Below are 21,830 nucleotides of genomic sequence, written 5' to 3' on the forward strand. Positions count from 1 at the left end.
CAGACCGACAAAGCATTTTCTTCTTCTTATAAAAATACAACAATAATAATAATAAACAATAATAATGCATTTTCTTGTTCTTTAAATTGCTATTTAAAATATTTGTGTTTTTGTAACACAAAATATTTATTCTCTGCGACAAAATACTACACACTTAATCATGAAAATGCAGACAACTCCTTTAGATTAGTTAATGCATGTGTGCACTTTTTCTTACCTCTCCTCTACAGGAACTACAAACTGGCCTTCATCGTTGAATGAATAAGTTACTGGTACCGCACTAACGCCCAACTACTACGTACGGTTGGGGATTGACCATTTTAATGGATTGATATTCTAATAAAGACAGTAGATTTTTACTATGATAGCTTTGATCTTTTTCATGTTAAAGTGTTTGTAATTGTAACCCTTTTTATGATCAAAAACTAAAATCATGGAGCAATTTGATCGATAGAAATCTTCACGCGGCGTAAACAAATACCATGGTTAGTGGCTTGACTAATCACAGAATACGTTTAATGGATAAAGAATATCCGTGGAATGAAAATCTGAAGTTATATATGTACGGCTCTCTCATTGTCATTTTCATCTTTGGCGACGGTGAGATCGAAGGAAATATTGATTTGGTGGTTGCATGTTATTACTCATTCTTATTCTCAAGCATTTAATATTCAGTTGCACTTGAATTTGTTGTAATATGGCATTCGTGTGGGAGCCTCTTTCCTTCGCTTTTTGTTTATTTTCGTCGGTTTTTTAGTTACCTCCAAGTTCTACTATGACCCTCTGTAAAACTACTTTATCAAGTTCTCATTTTAAAATTAACTTTACAAACCTTGTAAATAACTAATAGATGAGATACATATTAACAGTGAGAAAGAAGGCCCAACCCTATAGTTTCAAATCGTTTTCGATGACAAATTTAGGTAGTGAACAGTGAGACATTCACTATTTTTAGACCATGATAAATTGCGCATCAACCAAATTCTGCTAGAGTCAATTGGATAGAAAAAGATTTTTTGTTACACTATTTTCATTGGGGTTTATTGGGTTCTTCTAGTTTAGTCACCGTAGAAAAACTTTGGCCCATGCCAAACTCTAGCCCAAAATTGAAAGGTGCTTCTAGTAATTTTTTTTTTTTTTACAAATTAGATATATGATAAATTATTAAGTTTTAAATTTATATTGTTTTTGAAAGCAATATTATAGCTATAAATATGAAAATGATAATTATTGATGACAATTTCTACTATTTTATACTAAATGATATGTCTATAGTTTTTTCTTACAACTAAAATACAAAAATTCATTTTTCTTGAATTTTTATTTTGGTCAACTTAATTTATTTATTTTAATTCTTTTTTTTTGTTCATTTCCCCTCGAGCAAAACCCTAGAAACGAAAAAAAAAACCCAACAATGGCGATCATCTCCGAGGTTGAAGATGAAAGCAGCACCCGACCCTCGATCTTACCGTTTAGGGCGACACTCGTTTCTTCAAACCCATTAGCTTTTATAGAGAAAGTCTTCAACTTTCTCGGCGAACAGAGCGATTTTCTCAAGAAATCCTCCGCTGAGGAGGAGATCGCCGCCGCGGTTAGGGCGGCGAAGGAGAAGCTGAGAAAGCCGGAGAAGAAAGAGAGTGTTGAGAAGAAGAAGAAGCCTGTGGTGAAGGAGAAGCCAACCATGGCTGCTTCAACCTCAGAGCCAATTAAAGTGGAGGAGAAGAAACAAGAAGCTAGTCCCATTGGTAAAAAAAAATCATTTCTTTTTTATTATAAATGATTAAATTGAAATTTGGAAACTTTGATTAGAACAATGTGGAAAAGGATTGATCTTTACATGTTTTATGATATTGTTTGAGTTTGAATGAGTGTGTCTGTTTCTTTGCAGCTCCTAACAAGGGTAATGGGTATGATCTTGAGAGCTACTCATGGGTCCAGACCCTTCAGGAGGTTACTGTTAACATTCCAGTCCCTAGTGGCACTAAAGCACGCTCTGTTGTATGCGAGATTAAGAAGAACCGTCTTAAGCTTGGTCTCAAAGGCCAGGATCCAATCATCGATGTAATAAAGTTCCTCTGCTACTGTTTATCATGTAAAACCTCCTTTTTGACTGCTAAATTTGCTAACTTTTCAATGGTTTTAGGGAGAGCTCTACCGTTCTGTGAAGCCTGATGACTGCTACTGGAATATCGGTATATGCCTCTAATTTCATTTTGACATTTAGGCTTTGTGAGATGATTTTTAACTCTCAGTGTTACTTTTGCAGAGGATCAAAAGATGATTTCGATTCTGTTGACAAAGCAAGATCAGATGGAGTGGTGGAAATGCTGTGTGAAAGGTGAACCTGAGATCGATACACAGAAGGTTGAACCAGAGAACAGTAAATTAGCTGACCTTGACCCTGAAACTCGCTCCACCGTTGAGAAGATGATGGTACTTAATTGTCTTTTTTTTTTAGAATCCATTCAAGCTTTCTTGAATCACCTTTTGTGAGACTTAAGTGTTTGTTGTATCTGTAGTTTGATCAAAGGCAAAAGCAAATGGGTCTTCCAACAAGCGACGAGCTACAAAAGCAGGACATTCTCAAGAAATTCATGTCTCAGGTAAACAAAACATTGCAATCTTTGGTTTCTTATCACATTATTTTATCTTTCCACTAAACGGCTTTCTTCTTTTCTTTTGGATTGTTTTACGCGCAGCATCCAGAGATGGACTTCACAAACGCAAAGATAAACTGATGTTCCTGTTGTCTGGTCTCTCTGCCAAAAGAAGAAGAAAAAAAAACAGTTTTGTATGACCAGCTTGTTTTCTTTCCGTTGCATCCTTAAAAACTTGTTCCTGCTTTTGTTTTGTCTAGTGGAAGACACAGTTTCATCTCCAAATATATGTTCGGTTTGATTTTTGGTTGATTGAAACTTCAAAAAAAAATCCGGTTTTCTTTATTCATATTGAGTCAGCTCTTAAACCGGACAAACTTTGGTATCCGTTGTTGTACTTGTGTGTTCGATTACGTCCTATCTAAGTATAATGATTCGCCTGTCACGTGTCCGTGGACACCAAGCTGCCGTGATCGGTAAAGAAAAAGAGATAAAACCGGGACCAGGTGACACATTTGGGTCCAGACCGGTTTAGTTGGGAATGTGGTCCACACTCTTTGTTTTGTTGCTCGACAACTTTTTTTTTTTTTTTTTTGTTCAAACTCGACAACTTTCTTTCTTCAACTTCACCTAAGGAATCATTTAAACAAAGCCCATCAATCTACTTACCTGAATGCAAACCCAACGTTCTCCATTTGCCTTTGAAAGAAAAAGATTCTCTCCTCTCATTGTTGACATGAGTGCAAGGGTGGCCCTGAAACATTGGGCTACGGTTTCCAATTTGTTTAAAAAACAATTATACTAAAAAACCTTCTAAATTTGTAAAAATATTTTTTTTTCTTTTAAAATCTTACTAAAATGTTTATAGCTTCAACATTTCAGGGGATGTCCCTGCATAACTGTACAATTTGCTACAAGATTTTATGGTGATTAGGTTTCCCGTAGCAACCACATTTAGACCGTTATTCGCAAGAATATATGGTCTGGTCCTTGTGGGAGATGTTTAGGATGACTTCGATGATCTTGAATTGTTTTATTTAAATCTGTATTTTCCGGAATAAAAAAAAACTATGAAAAACGTGAAAACAATTGGCATTCATTTCATGAAGAAATGGTAAACAAGAAAACATTTTTCTGTCAACTATAACATTGTACTTGATACCATGGATAGATTTTCTAGTGGCTTGATATAATCATATAAGCATGGATAGATTTTCTGGTGGCTCATATGGGAGAGACATTTCAGATCGTTTTAGTGTAAGCATTCATGAACATAATAGTGACTGGAGGCTAATTGGCTCTATATATGATTTTGTAGATATTCATCAATTATTTGAAAGAGACAAACACAGTATACACCAAAATGAGTCTTATTGTCATTGGTCACTTTCAGTATCAGATTAGAACCCAATGTAAGAACACTTTCTTTAGTTAGGTCCATCAATCTTAATCTCCTTTATTTATTTTGGTTGAGAGACACAACCAAAGATATGAACATAGACCGATTTGATCTGCCATGTGAATTTCAGCAGTCACCAATATTGATGAAGACACAATTGTCATTAATGTACAATGATGCCAATGAACCAAGAACATATTTTTACAGATATATATAGGAGTTTAGCTCTTAATAACTTTTTCATTTGAACTGCGTGGATCAGTGTCATTTTTTTAGCAATAATTATCCTATGTAGTGATTAAGAGAAATAATACTGATGCCAAAAAAGAAAAGAAATAATACTGCGAAACATTGGTGATTGGTCAATGTGGTTGGACACAATGACAGCACCCTTATCACATTCTTGTTTGGTATGAGTTATGACGTTTTGGTGATCGAATAGAAAAAAAAAACAAATAGGTTATTCATTGTAAGTATATATAACTTTAACTGATTCAGAAAATAAGAGAATGAAAAAAAAAATTGTAAGTAAAAACAATATATCTCACCATATCCCAAATGTTTGTTTCAAACGTATGTGCAAATGTAAAACACTTACACTACCGGGTGGGTTGATTACTTGATTAGTCTCACAGGAAGCACTGGGAATAAACTATGCATCCATTGATTGTATCAGAAAAAAACAAATGCGGAGATATTCACTATCAAGAGTTTTTTTTTTCTTAAGGCACTATCAAGAGAAGACAAGATATCACACCATATATAAAGAAACGGGAAAATGAAAGAAACTAAAAGACACCAACATGAATGAATTACATGATGGGGGCTCAAATTCAAACTATGATGTGAAATTAACCAAAAATCTAAAAAAAATGAAAATACCCACTTTCCACTTAATTAAAAGAAAAAAAATATATATATATATATATATAACCTATTGAAATACGCTCAAAAAGTTTGGACTATATATATAACTAATGTCATTTTATCAGGTTATTGTAAATTTGTAATTGTCTACATTTTTGCAACATGAAGAAATAATGGCTCTCGTCAATCTTTGCTTTTTTTTTTTTGGTAACTGATCAATCAATCTTTGCTTTACTAAAAAAAAAAATTAAAAAAAAATTGCTTTACTACTGCAAAACCGTAGTTGTTGATGTAGCTAAAAATAAATATGCTGATTATACAACTTAATTAAATTAAAATATGCTTTTCGGAACATAATTAAAATATGCTTAAAATCAATATAAAATTCGTACAATACCAATTTATAATAGTAAGCGTTTCATAAGATTCTTTAACATTTTTCATCTGGGAATTTCTTTTTACTATTACACTTCATTTTCTATTATTTAAATTTTGAAAATTATACCTATATTTCTTATTTTTTGAAACTACCCTTTCTAATATATGAAAAGACATTTTTATCCTGCTTTTGATTAAACAATTAAATTCGAAATTATTATTATTATTATTTATATTTGAAATAAATAAATATTAATATTCTAATATAAAAATAGAGAAATTCCAAATATCTTTTTATTTTATATGAACAAAAAATTTATACAACAGTGTTGCAAACAAATTTCTATTCTCACTATTTATTAGGTCAATATTTCATAATTTTAGTTTTGTATAACAATCTATCAATTTGAAACTCTTTGCTATTGAGGATGATCTAGATTTTGATTTTTAGAACTTTTTCACAGTTATTTTCTATTTTATATATATATATATATATATTTTAGATACAAAAACAATTAGAACGAAGATAAATGTTATATCTAGATTTAGACTTTGAAGAACCTTGTAACTAAGAGGAATTCACAAAAAAAATACTTTTCTATTTTTCTTTGCTATTCTTTCATTCTTTGTATTAATTGTTATTATTTGGTTAGTTTAAAATATAGGACTAGATGAAATTTGAAGCAAACATTTGATTTTTCGTTTTCTGGAAAAATGAGAGAAATAGACAATGGTAAATACAGGGAAAATGAGAGAAAAAGATCATGGTAAACTAAAATCATAAAAGAATGAATTGAAAAAGTCAAAATTAAAGAATCGTAGAAGTTAATAGGAGATAATATCGATGAGACTAAAAATAAGAATACACAAAATTATTACGCTAAAATATACATCAGTGAAGAAATATATGCTCTATGAATTGGAAAATGGAGATCAAGAGCAAAGATATATATATATATATATATATATATATATATATATATATATATATATATATATATACTCTGTGAATTGAAAACTAAAAATAAAGAAAACAAAAAAAAAGTAGTGATGGCTTTTTTTCGGATAGAGATAATATAATATTATTTTTAAAAATTGTAGTGAAAATCTTATTGTTGTTGACTTGTTTCTCAAACAGTTTTTAAAGAAACAATTTAAAATTATTTCTGTATAATAAATAATATTTATTTAGATATTTAAATTAGATAGTATCACCCTTTTATTTACAGATAAGTGTACTTTTCAAAAAGAATAAATAATAGCGTAGTTTCCATTATATGATTTTAATGAAAGTATTTTCCAAAATTTCCCTTATTTTTATCGTAGTCATAAAAATTTATATTCAAATACAGTAGTAATTTGCTTTAATATTTTTGGGTTTCAAACATGTTCTCTTCTATAAAGCTTCTCAGCATATGCCAATAAAACGTCGCTCGCAAAATACATGTCGTATGAGACTCATATACTCTATTACTTTTTTGGAGAAAAACATTAAACTCAGATCTCAAAGTTACTTTTGAAAGAATTGCCTATAAAACAAGTTTTTGTCAACTGTCATCATACTATCTTTCGCTATGGCTGAAATTAAAGAAATTGTTGTTTAATGGCGACGCAGTTTCTTTATGCATAAGGCACATATATCTCTCCAGCTGTTTTCTTTTATTCTTCCATCTCTTTCATATTCATATTCTTAATTGATTCTCTCTTTTAATCGCTTAAGAATACCTCTTTCCCCATTTTGCTTTTATTTTACTTTTCAGTTTTCAGTGAAGAATCCTCCGAAAATATATACACTTCTATATGGGAAAATAAGCATATCTTAGACCAATCATTGTTGATACAAAAACCTTCATCTTGCTAATAGATTTTATTAATATCACACGAGATTTTATTAATATTACTTATATTTTCCTATTTTAAGATTGTTAATTCTGCTCTACTCAATTTTTTTTTTATAAATACTACACAAATTGCTTAGTGCAGAAATCCAAAAAAAAATTGATAAATAAATTTGGCATTTCAAAAGTGTTGCTTTGTAATATTTGAAACACATGTCATCTAAAATAATATCAACTAGAATTTGACTCATGCCCCCGCACGGATGTTTGATTTAACTTGTGTTCAACGTAAACTCATAAACCGCTAATTTTATTAAAAAAATATCATGTATAGTCTTATTTTTTGAGTTGACAAAAAGTCTTATTTTTTGTAATTTCATATAAAATAAAATATATTATTGTAATAATATAGATCTTTGATAATAATTTTTTTTTATTTGTACATACAATTATACTCCCTCCGTTTCACAATACATGAAGTTTTGATATTTCAAAATAGATGATGTTTTCATTTTTCAATGTAATTTTTTACTTTATCAAAAACTGTGTAACCAATGACATTTTATAGTGTCTTCTATAATTGGTTAAATAGTTATAAATTTATATTTTAGTCCTACTTTTTAAAATAAAGAAAAACAAATTTCTTAATAATTGTGCATAGCCTAAAATTTCAAGTATTTTGGAGCAGAAGTAGTATTAAAAATTTATAACTTGATGTAATTTAATGTAATATTAACATGTTTTTATTAATTTATTTTTAAAATGAAACAGTATGCTAATTTTTTTCTTTTTTACATTAGTTTTCTATGAATTATTATTAATTTTTTGAAAATTGAACTCCCAAATTATGATATTTTACTAACTAAATAAAATATTACTATATTTAAAAAATATATAATATATATTATATATTCCAATTTGTGTTTTTATTTTCACCACAAAAAAACAACAACCATTGTAATTAGTTAATTTAAATTTATTTTACATACAGTGATAGAATTTGTATACAAAAATAAAGTTCTTAATTTATTGTAATTTCAATGACTAAAGTTATAAATAAAAAGAAATATTTAATTTGTTATCTATGTTTCCACAAAATTCTCATTTAGTTATATTATATATATTTTCAAACAGTACAAAAAATACTTCAGTTTTAATATTATAGATGATAGATAAGCAGGTGCATTGATCTCTCTCTTTTGCCAAACGTTGTTCTTTTTTTCGTCTTTAACCATAATTTTATTTTTGAAGTTTTCTCTATTTACATTTTTAATTCCATCATTAATATTAATCATTTTCAGGTACATTGAACTCTTTTTTGTAAAAAGGTGGTTACATGCAAATGAAACCAACGTTTTAAAAACCTTTAAACCGGACTGGACACTGACTAGCTACTGGTTGACTAATTGGATAGGTTTAAATCAAATTTTTTATTTTCTAAAAATTTAATATATATATATATTGTCATATATATTATATGAATCTAAAAATAGTTCTACATATATATATGTTCTTTATTCTCTCTTTATTTACTAGAATATAACCTACAATCATAAATCAAGGTATATATAGTAAATAAATTAATACTATGAAAACGAAAATTGATTAAAAAAAATTTGTTAACTGTTCAAATTACAGTATTTATTTAACTTACAATTAATTATTTAAATTTTATGAATATGGCAAAATAAAAATAGTATATAAAAGCCAAAACGATATTTGTTTACATTCTTTCTTAAAACTAGAATTAAATATAAAATTAATAAAATAGTGATAATCAAACATTAATTATGAAACATTAAATTTTAATAATAATTGAAAATACCTTAATTATATGGTTTTAAGGAATTGGGTTTAGAATTTGATCAAGATCACTGGTTTTACTTATTTTAGTCGAATTTGCCAATTTTTCTTAAATTCGAGTTTTTAACCGAACTCGACTTTCTTAACGAGCCACGGTCGGACCGATTCGACTGACTGATCTGGTTTCCCAAGAGCTAAGTGAAACCTATTGAGTTTTAGGCTTTAGACATTTAATATTTAAATTAGAAATCGGGGAGCACCACTAATCTTTGTGTTGTGTTTGTCTCTTCTCTGCTTCCCTTACCCTTGTAGTGGGATTTGGAACTAGTGGAGAGTTATTGTTTTCAAAGAAAATTATGTATATTTCGGTTTTATAATATCCGAATAATTCTAGAAATCATTTATTATATATACAGTAAACTTCTTACAAATCTGTGTTTAGATAGACCGGTTTAGCAAGTAATACTATCCCGTTATATCTTATTTATTGTGGCACATAAATTTATTTATGAATTTCTAATGATTCTTGAAGGATTTTTTTAACACATATGGGACGCCGATTCTTGAAGGATATATGATCACTTTTATACTCACAACTAGGTGTTTAGCCCGCCATGCGAGCATAATTATCTTTCTAATATTTACTAAAAATAATATTAATTTGGATAATAAGAAAAAAATAAAAAAAAAGTTTTTCTTGAATGTTTTCATTATAATTATTCATGTTTAATGATTAACTATATAAAACTATTAATTGTTCGGTAAGGTTAGCATTATATTTAACTACTCTAACTTTTAATGTGAGAGTTGTGTTGCGAAATCAATTGTATTTGTTTCAAATAGTTTTCTTTAGTTTTGGCTACTTTTTATTTTATTAAGGGCAATTCTCCTAAATAAATTATTTCCAAGTTTTTTTTACAAAAAGAGACTATAGAGAAGAAAATGACCAAAATATTTTATTTAATATGCAAAACACTTTTATACCCTAGATATATAAATACAAATAAATAAATAAATAAATAAAAATTAAATAAAATATAGTTTCAGATTATATGTTTTCAAATTCGAACTTTTTAATATTTTTATTTTTGAAATTCAAAAAAATATTTTGAAACTATTTTAAAATTTTTCATTTTCAAAATTTTTATATTTATTTTTATTTTATAAAATTTTAAAACTCAATCCCGAATCCCCACATGTTAACTCTAAACCCTAAGGTAGTTAACATAAGGGATATAAATGTATATTTATCTTTTTAATGAAACATTTTTGTCATTTTGATCTTTAGAATCTATATTTGTGACAAAAAAAATTAGTGCTATTTTAGGATATTTCTATTGTAAAAAATTATAATTAGTTATCTAATATAGAAAATAAATATAAAACTGTTAATATGAAATTTGTTTATTAAAGAGTACACATACTACAACAAATATTTCTTATAATATTCATAGCAAAAAAATCATTAAGTAAACATAATCTACAGAAAAACATAATAATAACTTATACAGAAAAAATAACAATAATGTTTATACACATGTTGAAATAATAACAATAATGATTTATATATACACGTGTTTATATTTCCTAAGAAAACCAAGTTATATTTATATAATAAAAAGCTAAGTTATCTTTATCTATTGGCATTCATTGTATAATATAGTGAATAGTGATATAGATAAGGGATAATATATTGTTTTTCCGAAAGGATATATATTGTTAATAGAATTATGTTGTTAGTTTTACTTTAAATTTTATATAGTTGTTCATTATTTTATAAGTACTCATAAGAAAATTAGATCTGCATGTGCGAACAAAATACCTAATCAAACTATTAACATAAAAGATTTTCTGATTTAATCTATTGATAAAAACCAAAGCATTTGGTTGAAAATACGACATATTTTCCACTAATGTAAAAACTCTTATCTATACCAAAGAAGCTTGCTCATGATTGAAAATTAACCTAACATGCATTCTCTATATATACATACAGTAGGTTTAGTATTTTATATATTCATTCACAAATTAAAATATTAGTTAGAAAGATAACTACATAGTATATATACTGTACGATAATAAATATGTAACTTAATATATTATTATTAATATTAATAAATAATATTTAGATGGTATCACATTTTTTTTCTTCTAAAGATGACTCATTAATTTTTAAATTGTATGCAAGTAAATTTATATAATCATTAAGGATAACAATGACTTTAACCGCTCTAACTTTTAATGTGAGAGCTCCGTTACGAAAAATCATTTCGCAAATAGTATTATAGATATGAACACGAAAAAGGTTTGAAACTAACCATCACATGGTGGCCCAGTTGTAAGCGCCAAAGAGGAAGCGCCCTGGGTTCGACATGCGGTGGCCACCGGGGCTAGCGTTAAATCGCAAGAATACGTGGGTTGCCGTCGGCCTCGTGGGATTAGTCTGGGCGAAGCCTGGGACCCCCACGGTTATCAAAAAAAAAAAAAAAAAAAAAAAAAAAAAAGGTTTGAAACTAAAAAGTGAGTGGCTAGACCTAAAAAAAGGCACGGAGTCCGTATCTGGCATACACTTTTAAGCCTCTCTCGCAGAATTATTTATTTTTCTACTATTTTATTTTTTTTATTTCCAGAATAGGGAATGTTAAGGTTATAGTGTTTCACTTCACCTTTATTCACACAAAATCAGCTTTCTTATGATTGTGCTTTATTCGTCCACGGGAAGCACTGTAAGTAGCAGACCTCTCTTGATTGGAAGACAAATCTGCTTCTATAGGGTTTTGTTGGTTTCGTCCTTTTGAGTTTTGTTTCTGTTCAAGTGTTTATAAGTTAAGAGAATGTTAAATTTTCAGTTTCAGCACATTTTTTTTGTGTTGACAAGAAAAAAGGTAGAGAATTTATCTTTGCAGCTGCAAATTCGGATTGTTAAATAGGTTTATCAGTTAACTTTAGAGTTGAGATTCTCTCCATTATTCAATCGAATGCTATTTGATCGTTTGTCCACTACATCGTAAATGCATTGGTTAGAGACACATAAAACTGAAAGGATTCCATAAAGCTTTCAGAACTAATGTAACACATGGATTCCTTTCATAAAAAGCTCGTAAAATTAGTTGTATAATCTTTCAGATTCCCACAAAAAAGTTTCATGTTTACTGAGGATATTTTTTATCAGTTCTTTACCTATAATTTACCTATATATTGACCTCTCTTTTTTCAACCACCTATATATATTGATTAAATATAAAAGATGATTGAATTTTTTCAAAGTATGCAAACACATTTTTGTTCAATTTTTATATAGAAAACCAAGTGGTTAGGTTCAAATATCAATCGAAGTCACTCTTTCTAATGTTTCTCATATAAGCATATTTTTCAAATGTCTTTCACATAATCAGATAATGTTGTTAGCAGTACACCATCATGCTCAAAAAACCAGCGAGGTCAGACGCGCTATTACTATTTCAAAAGACATGTAAAACCATACCATAGGACTAATAGGACTAATAAGTTGTTAAGAAAAAAGGACCAATAAGCTACAAAAGTATATTGGCATCAATCGTGGAGAAGAGAACTCCAATCAAATCATCTCTATAAAAAGGATAAAGGGAGTTCCGAAGTTAGTTTCTTCTCACTAGAGGATTGCACATTTAATGATATGCAGATGAGCACTCAGAAAAAAACAAATGCGGTTCAATCAAATTATCCGGCAGATAGAAATCCCAACCTATGTGAGAGATTCCGTCGTAAATCCAAAAATTACGTCAAAAATTTATAATACAAGGTATACCGCAAAAGATGATTTCTACAAAAATATATGTATTTACTATAACTATTATAAGAAAATTACAAATATTTCTTTAAACAGAAAAATCAAGAACCCATAGACTTGATGAATTAGCTTCACATGCACTAAGATTCAATTCAAGATCTTAGAACTTCTCCTTTTAGTTTTTCTTTTTGTGTGTTTTCACTCACCTTATACAAACTATGCATGAAAACCCACTTATGTCAAAAATACACTTGCAAGTGCTAATCTAATCCACATAACAAAACGTTCCTAGCTACTTATACACGGTAGGATAACGACTAACCCTATTCACTCAAAGACATATTCCCAAATATCTCAAACTAAAATATTTCTTAAAACCCTACTAAATCTTTTGAAAATCTTCGTCCTCATTGATTTTTCTCCTTTTCCTAGGTAAATCTTTGACTGCTTATTCTTTGAATAACATCTAAATCAGCTCTAGCTCAGTTCCAATTCCAGTCTCCAAGTTAGCTAATGATCACTTTATTCGGCACACTCATTGTAGCAGATCATGTTCTAGATCAGCTCCACAGCAGCTCTAACTCTAGTTTCCAAGTCAGCTACTCAGCTATTTATTGATCACTTCATTCAGCACACCCGTTGTAGCAGACCATGTTGTAGATTCAACTGGTTCGAACTGTTCATTAGAACCTAACCTTGCAACTTCACTATATCCAGTTTCCAACTTATATATTGATTAATGATGTCTAACTTAGGTTTTAGAATACTTTCGAAATAACTTAATTCCTTCATTTTGTTACCCTTAAAACCCTTATTTGTGCATACTTTTCAACCCAAAAAAGAAATCAAAGTAATTTATAAAGACCAACATAACCGATCTTCTATGAGTTTTTTTTATCCCTCTAAAACGACGAACACTTACTCGCTGGTGGAACCATATTCCTCAACTCATGTAGAACCTACACACATATAACAAAAATATTACTATTGTATATCATGTGGGGTTACTCCAGTGGCGGAGCCACATTCATTAGGGTGGGGGCAATGAACCCAACAAATTTTTTAAATTCTATGTAAATTATAAAAGATCACAGTCTATATGCCCCCAATCTAAAATGTGTTTTGCCCTCATTTTAAGTCCATTTAATATCTTTGACCCCACTAAAATTTTTTTTTGCCTCCGCCACTGGGTTACTCGCACATGAAAAAAGTTCTTTTTATTCTTTATATATTACATATATAATATCATTAAGTGATTGATTGTGAATTATCATCAAATTTGGTTGAGATGAACAAGATCGTGACGTAAGAACAACAAAACAAACTTAGCCTCCATAGGGAAACTAGAAAACAAAGGCAAAATATCTCTGTCGTCTTTTATTGTGTCTCTGATTAGAATATGATACACTGATACATAGGCTACCTATCCAATTAAATCATTAAAAATTAACGGTATGTGATTTTTTTTTTCTTTGACTAAATTTGTGATTGTTTTCACCCTCATAACTGAGTGATCTTTGTGGTTACCATGCACTATGGCACATAAATTAAGAAACTTGCAAAAGAGTAATTGATGTCTTTAACTAGACAATTAACAAGAAGATATTTGTGTCCAACCAGTATCAGCTTCCTAAGGCTATTTTGCAATTGTTTTGTATTCTTTTTACTGCTAGTTTTGTTTATAGGGTTAATTATTACCGCAACAGTATATCTTCTTGGCAACTTGTGGAAATTATAAATAAAAATTATACTCCAATGACTATATATTTTTGGTGTTTTTTAACACCATAGAAGATCGGTTATGTTGGTCTTTATAATCATTAACCCATTTAATAAGTAAAACATATAATCATTAACCCATTTAATAAGTAAAACATATAATCATTAACACCATATTATCTTCGTTGGAGTTGTCAGCCAAGGTTTTCTCCTCTCGGTGGCAGTGTGCTTAGACTCAACCGTTGTTGGAGGTTTGTGAGTCATTTCCTCTGTGGTTGAAGTCTTCTCCATTTTCGTGCAGGTTCAGTATTGTGGTGGATTAACTCCGTCTTCCAATCCAAATAGCCGTTTTTCTGATGTCTTGGTTTTTGTGGTCCCTCGGGGCAAAATAGCGTTGTTAAGTGTTGATGTTCATAGCGTACGCTTTTGTCTGATGTAGTGTCTGAATCTATAGGTTGTAGTAGCTACTTTTGGAGTCCAGTTTGTGCTTCCTTTAAGCTCATATCTCTTGAATTTCATTGATACTAGTTTCCATTGTGTTTATTTTTGTATCCAGAGCATCTGTATCCGTCTGATGTAGATTCAGGAGCTTGGATCGTAGTAACTACTTATTGGAAGCTAATTTAGAGAGGTAAAAAAAAGACCGGTTGTAGAGAATCGACCTTGGCTTTTCTTGTAACAAACGAACGATGCACTGATATGTTTGGCGAGTCCAATCTCCAAACCGGAGTTAAACTCTTTATCACTATGAATCGAAAGATTACAAGCCTCGCACTAGTTGCGTGTTCTATGAGAGATATATATTTGTTGTATCTTACAATGAGAGTCTCGACCTATATTTATACTAGATTGCTAATGTGATTCCTTGTTGTAAAAGGAATAACATGTTTATCCTAAGTTTATAAGACTTTATAAACTTCTTGGATAATAATGAAACTAACCCAATCTTCTTATCTCTTCAGGTCTTGTACGAAGCCCAGTAGTCGGCCCAGGAAAAATCCAAGAGACATCAAGGCCTCACATTCTCCACCTTGGCTCTTTGGTTATTCCTCGACTTCTCCGCTTCTCCATCTCTCTCTCCTTGCGAAATGAAACCAGAAGCTTCCGACGAGCTCGCCGCACCGTCTTCTCCGAACACCGTCTATTCCTCGACGCCGTCTTCACCGGAGATGCATGCCTTCTCCGATCCTTGCTTCTCTCTCTCGCTCCGATTGATTCCTCTCTCTCCTCTTCGATTCTCCGTGAATCAGACAAGATCCCGACTCACCGCCGCTTGTCCTCACCGGCGTTCGCTCTCACCGCTTCCGCCATTGATATCTCAGGTTTATTTTGTTCTTTTATGACTGTTTCTTTAGTCATTTGAACAAGACCCTAACCTTTGATTTCAATTTCTTCCAGCTTTGTCCTTTGATGAATCCAGCAAAAAACCTTTAACTTCGTGATTCTCCGGTAGCAAAACTCAATTTGTCTACCTCACGACATGTACACCGAACCAAAATTGTCACCACCACAAAAGGTATCTTCTTTTGTTTTGACTTTTGTTTCATATGTACGTGTCTTAAGCTCCTTTTGAAACCTTGTAATGAAACTCCTTAGCTAAATAATTAAACACATCTCATTGTTTAATCTCCAGCTCACGGTGTAGACGTCTCTTCACCTCCGTTGCTTCCGATAGGTACTCAAATAGAATTATTTCTTTAATTCTGTAACAGCTTAAACCTGTGAACTAATAACCATGTGTTCACATCTTTGTTGCAGACGTTTCTTTGCTACAACCATATTTCTTCAAGGTAAACTTTTGAACTCATCCTTTATCAAGCTTTATATATCCCTGTCGAACCATCAGTTTACTTTTCCTGAAACTGATACTTTCTTTTGTGGCCTTTCCGCGAGGTGAACAACTCGACAGCACTGTCACCTGCAGCCACACGAGACCTACTATGGCAGGACCTTAAGAAGTTCCAAGCATGTCTCGAACTTCTTTCCAGGTACACATTTAGTTAGGAAATCCGCAGGATTGATAGATGTGTGAATCTTGTGAACCGTAACGTCGCCAGCCTCAATTACGTCCCTCATAAAGTGTAGTCTAGTGTCTATATGCTTAGTCCTTTCATGGAATCCCCCATTCTTGGCCAAGTGTATAGCACTTTGAGAATCTGAAAACACTCTCACGTCATCTTGCTCAAACCCCAACTCCCCAACAAAACCTTTAAGCCACAATGCTTCTTTAAAAGCTTCGGCTAATGCCATATATTCCGATTCTGTTGTTGATAGTGCTACGATATGTTGGAGACCAGATCTCCAGCTTATTGTGTTGCCTCCGACTTGAAATACATATCCGGTAACGGATCTCCTTCTATCCAAATCGGTCGCATAGTCTGCGTCACAAAATCCTTGCACCTTAAAGTCTTCTCCTTTAGTAAACATTAGGTCTGAATCTAGAGCTCCTTTAAGATACCTTAATACCCACTTAACTGCTTCCCAGTGCTGTCTTCCTGGCTTGCTCATATAACGACTGATTAATCCCACTGCGAAACATAAGTCCGGTCTAGATCCCACCATTGCATACATTAGACTTCCAACTGCTGATGCATACGGTATCACGTTCATGAATCTCGCTTCCATGTCTTCTTCTTCTTGTGTCAAACTCTTAAGCTTAAATTGTGGTCCGATAGGAGTAACCACAGCTTTGCTCTCGGCCATGTTAAAAGTTTCCAACACTTTCTGTAGATACTTGCCCTGTGATAGCCTTAGAGTTCCCTTCTCCCGATCTCTAATAATATCCATCCCAAGTATTCTTGAAGCCGCTCCTAGGTCCTTCATCTCAAACTCTTTCTTCAAACTGTCTTTGATTCTTTTAATCTCCTTTGAGTCCTTAGACGCTATGAGCATGTCATCGACATATATTAAGAGATAAACCATATGCGATAGATCTGAACCTTTCATGTAGACACAAGGATCATATGCACTTCTGTAATAACCCTGTCCCTTCATGAAACTGTCAAATCTCCTATTCCATTGTCTCGGTGATTGTTTTAATCCGTAAAGAGACTTTAACAACAGACAAACTTGATCTTCCTTTCCTTCTTCAACGAAACCCTCTGGTTGTGCCATATAAATTTCCTCGTCTAGTGTTCCGTATAAGAAAGCCGTTTTCACGTCTAGTTGTTCCAAATCAAGATCATAATTTGCAACAAGTGACAGCATAATTCTGATCGACACGTGTTTCACCACTGGTGCAAACACCTCCGTGTAATCAATCCCCTCGACTTGTGAAAACCCTTTAGCTACTAACCTAGCTTTGTATCTCGGCTTCTCGACTCCCGGAATGCCTTCTTTCAACTTGAAAACCCATTTGCTGCCAATAATTTTCTTTTTCTCTGGTTTTTCAACCAGTTTCCAAGTCTGATTTTTCTCCAATGAATCCATCTCTTCTTGCATTCCCTCGTACCATAACTTCCAGCTCTTACTTCTTCTTGCTTCTAAATAGGATTTAGGTTCATCCATATTTATCTCCTCTGCTGTAGCTAGAGCATAAGCCACGCAATCTGAATCATCAAATCTAGAAGGCTTCTTTACTTCTCGTCTGATCCTGTCTCTAGCAAGAATGTAATTATCTAGATTTTCCTGTTGAGCTTCCACAACTTCTTCCTCACTCTCCGAGCTTGAGGATTCAGGTTCCGGGTTCTCAGATGCTGGAGAAACTCCACCTTGAACTGTATCCTCTGTTTCAGTGACTGTAGAAGTGTTTGAAGGTCCTTGAATTAGCGCCGGATTGAATGTTACTTTCTTTGTTTTCTTCTTCTTCTCGCTAATTACTTTAATGTCTTTAAACATCTCCTCCTCATTGAAAATCACGTTTCTGCTCACTGTACACCTTAACTCTTCTGGTAACCAAACTCGATAGCCTTTAGTCCCCTCTGGATATCCTACGAAAACTCCTTTCATCGCTCTTGGACTAGTTTTAGCTTGAGTTACGTGAACATAAGCTGTACACCCGAACCTCCTTAGATGTTTTTAAGTCTGTTTTGGTTCCAGACCACACCTCTTCTGGTAGCTTGAAGTTAATAGCTGTACTAGGAGATCGATTGATTAAGTAAACAGATGTAGAAGCCGCCTCTGCCCAGAACTCTTGCTCTAAGCCTGCCTCTGTCAACATACATCTTACTTTCTCCATTATCGTACGGTTCATGCGTTCTGATACTCCGTTTTGTTGTGGAGTATAGATGCATGTTCTGTGTCTTTTAATCCCTGCTTCTTTACACAGTGTATCCATCTGTGCATTGCAGAATTCCAATCCGTTATCCGTCCTAAGACACTTCACCTTCTTTCCTGTCGCAGTCTCCACGCTTGTCTTCCATTCCTTGAAATTCTGAAATACTTCGTCCTTTGATCTTAGGAAATAGATCCAAACTTTCCTAGAAAAATCATCAATGAACGTAACAAAATAGAAACATCCTCCGAGACTCTCAACTACCGAAGGCGAACCCCATAAGTCTGAGTGTATGTACTCTAGAACTTCTTTAGACGTGTGTTTACCTTTTGGGAAGCTTAACTTGTGTGCTTTACCCAAAACGCAACTCTCGCAGAACTCTAACGTCTTCACATCTTTTTTATTTAGATGTCCTTCCTTGACTAAAACATTCATGCCCTTTAGACTCATATGTCCAAGCCTAGAGTGCCACCTCTTAGTCAAATCGATATCAGGCCTTGCAACTGCAGCTTCACCACTCAACACTGTCCCTTGTAAATAATACAAACCGTCACAGTATTTGCCAGAAATAACCTTCTGATCTCCCTTGTAAAACTGCACCATGAAGTCTTTGCCTTCGTATCTGCATCCCATCTTCTCCAATAAACCGTAGGAAATAAGATTTCTGCCCATTGTAGGCATGTAGCGAACATCAGTGAGTATCACGCTTGATCCATCATCATTCATGATCCTCATCTTTCCTATCCCTTTGATCTCGCTAATAGTATTATTTCCCATCAAAACCTTCCCTCCTTCTATGTCTTCAAGATCAAATAAGACATCTTTATTAGGAGTGATATGAAACGTGCAGCCAGAGTCAAGTACCCACTCGTCCTTAGCAGCTTGCTGGCTAGCCACTAATACCAACGGTTGCTCCTTAGCTATGTTGACCGAGTTTGATGAGCTCTGGTTCTTCCTCTCTGGACACTGTTTTTTAAAGTGTCCCTCCTTCCCGCACGTCCAACATTCTCTAGAGAATTTGGGTCTAGACTGTGATCTGTTCTTGCTCTTTGATCTAGCTCTCCAAGTCTTGTTGCTCTTCTTGTCACCCCTGCCTCTCTCGTTTCCAGCGAACAACCCCTCTGAGTTACTCTTAGACTTGTTAAGAAGTCCCTTCTCCCTTAATTCAACTTCCTTAGAATAAGCAGAGCTTGTAACATCACGAACTGTTAAGGTTTCCTTTCCGCTGCCGTACTTTAATGCATCAACAAGAGACTCGTATTGCTTAGGTAGACTTGTTAAGATCTGTATAGCTTGATCTTCTTCACTGATCTTAATGTCAAGACTTGCTAAATCAGCCACAAGTTTTAGAAACACATCCAAGTTTTCCTCAATGGTCTTGTGTTCTTCCATTCTAAAACCTGCATATCTCTGCTTCATGTAGATTCGATTTGGTAACGTCTTGGTCTGATACTCCGCTTCTAGAGCCTTCCACATATCCAGTGCTGTAGGCTCATTCATAACCTTCCGTAGAATAAGATCAGATAGGCACATACTGATCAGATTCTTGGTACGCAGCTCCTTGTCTTGCTCCTTAGGATCAGGTTTAACATCCTTCTGTTCTTCATCACCTTCACCATCCGTAGAAGGAGTTTTCTCCTTAAGAACAGATCCCAAACCAAAGATCTCTAGCTGACATAGCATCTTGTATTTCCATAGACCAAAGTCACCCTTCCCATCGAATTTCTCCACTTCAAATTTCTTTAAAGTTGCTTCCATCTCTCTAGTAACCCGTAAACTGTTGTTTCTTTGTTTGCAGGTTGTCGCAACACGCCGCTCCGTCAAGCTTCAATCACCAACGAGCCGAGTATTCTTCACCACACCAGATAAGAATTCTCCTTGCTTGTTTATTGAATCTTGACCTCGAATCTCTGTACTTGGATCTAGGTTAGCCTAAGCTCTGATACCACTTGTAGAGAATCGACCTTGGCTTTTCTTGTAACAAACGAACGATGCACTGATATGTTTGGCGAGTCCAATCTCCAAACCGGAGTTAAACTCTTTATCACTATGAATCGAAAGATTACAAGCCTCGCACTAGTTGCGTGTTCTATGAGAGATATATATTTGTTGTATCTTACAATGAGAGTCTCGACCTATATTTATACTAGATTGCTAATGTGATTCCTTGTTGTAAAAGGAATAACATGTTTATCCTAAGTTTATAAGACTTTATAAACTTCTTGGATAATAATGAAACTAACCCAATCTTCTTATCTCTTCAGGTCTTGTACGAAGCCCAGTAGTCGGCCCAGGAAAAATCCAAGAGACATCAAGGCCTCACACCGGTTCGTCTCTCTGATTTTTCTTTGATAATCTCCGTTGTTTCTACCTCTGCATTCGGATGAATCTCGAATGTCTTTAGTGTAAGTCTATGTCCAGCTTTTTTATTGGTATCTCGGGATTCGTCAGATGTTGTGTTTTATCGTTTTATATTTCGTTATTGTTTATCTTGTTTTAAATTTATGTGTTACTTATGATCTGAGTAACTTTGTAAAAAATATTCAAAAATGATATAATATTTAATATTTTTACTAAAAAAAAAAGCAAAAAAAAGATTATTACTATTTCCTTTTGGCGAGAATCTTATTATACTTCACGCACTATCACGAGCGTGGGAAAGTAAATGAGGAAGTGGCAGAAGAACAGAGCAATGCAGGGCCCCAAGAAAGATGTGCTATAAGTAGATTACTATTATAATGTGTTAACAGTTAATAGTCCGGTTACGCAAGTTGCAGCGCAGTAATATACTTCCTTTTTTTCTGATAAAGGGCCTAATATACTAGTAACTTTTAGTTACACTCTTAATCAGAATTTTTTTTTGTCAACTAATCAGTTAATCTCTTATTGCTACGTTTACAAAAGTAAACAATGTAAAGCAAACAAAAATTGACAAAAATCTAACCTAACCAACATCAGTCGCTTGTTTAATGTTTATTTCAACTTGGCAGCTCTTATCTATCCCGATCCCATATGGTTTACTATAATGTCTTTTTTACTATTTGTATTATATCTAGTTTGATTCAGATTCATGTAGTTTAAATCTAATTTTATCGGAAAGAATGGTTTTAGGGGATGATATTTGCAGCCAGGGGCGGGTGGCGGTACGGGGCACCCCGACTGATTTTTATTTTTTCTTTAATTATTAAAATTAAAATTTTCAAATTTCATAAGTTAGTGAAGAAAAATGTAAAAGTGCTCTCATCAA

At 32.7% G+C, this 21,830-nt stretch overlaps 1 protein-coding gene across 1 annotated transcript; it reads left to right on the top strand.

Moving 5' to 3' along the window:
- Positions 1-1,360: 1,360 nt before the first annotated feature.
- LOC108844567 (protein BOBBER 1) lies at positions 1,361-2,900 on the top strand. Its single transcript, XM_018617848.2, has 6 exons — positions 1,361-1,745; positions 1,889-2,061; positions 2,144-2,192; positions 2,267-2,433; positions 2,520-2,603; positions 2,700-2,900. Exons 1-6 carry the CDS (start codon positions 1,415-1,417, stop codon positions 2,736-2,738), a joined length of 843 nt encoding a protein of 280 aa, XP_018473350.2. The 5' UTR covers positions 1,361-1,414; the 3' UTR covers positions 2,739-2,900.
- The last annotated feature ends 18,930 nt before the right edge of the window (positions 2,901-21,830 follow it).

This window comes from Raphanus sativus, chromosome 3, assembly GCF_000801105.2.
Source record: "Raphanus sativus cultivar WK10039 chromosome 3, ASM80110v3, whole genome shotgun sequence".
In the NCBI taxonomy this organism is placed as follows: Eukaryota; Viridiplantae; Streptophyta; class Magnoliopsida; order Brassicales; family Brassicaceae; genus Raphanus; species Raphanus sativus.

What these genes read in the sequence shown, in the direction of transcription:
- LOC108844567 (XM_018617848.2), top strand. Translation starts at nt 1,415, where the DNA reads ATGGCGATCATCTCCGAGGTTGAAGATGAAAGCAGCACCCGACCCTCG. An exon ending in ACAAGAAGCTAGTCCCATTG is followed by an intron (nt 1,746 to 1,888) that starts GTAAAAAAAAAT and finishes GTTTCTTTGCAG; the next exon opens with CTCCTAACAAGGGTAATGGG. An exon ending in TCAAGAAATTCATGTCTCAG is followed by an intron (nt 2,604 to 2,699) that starts GTAAACAAAACA and finishes TTTTACGCGCAG; the next exon opens with CATCCAGAGATGGACTTCAC.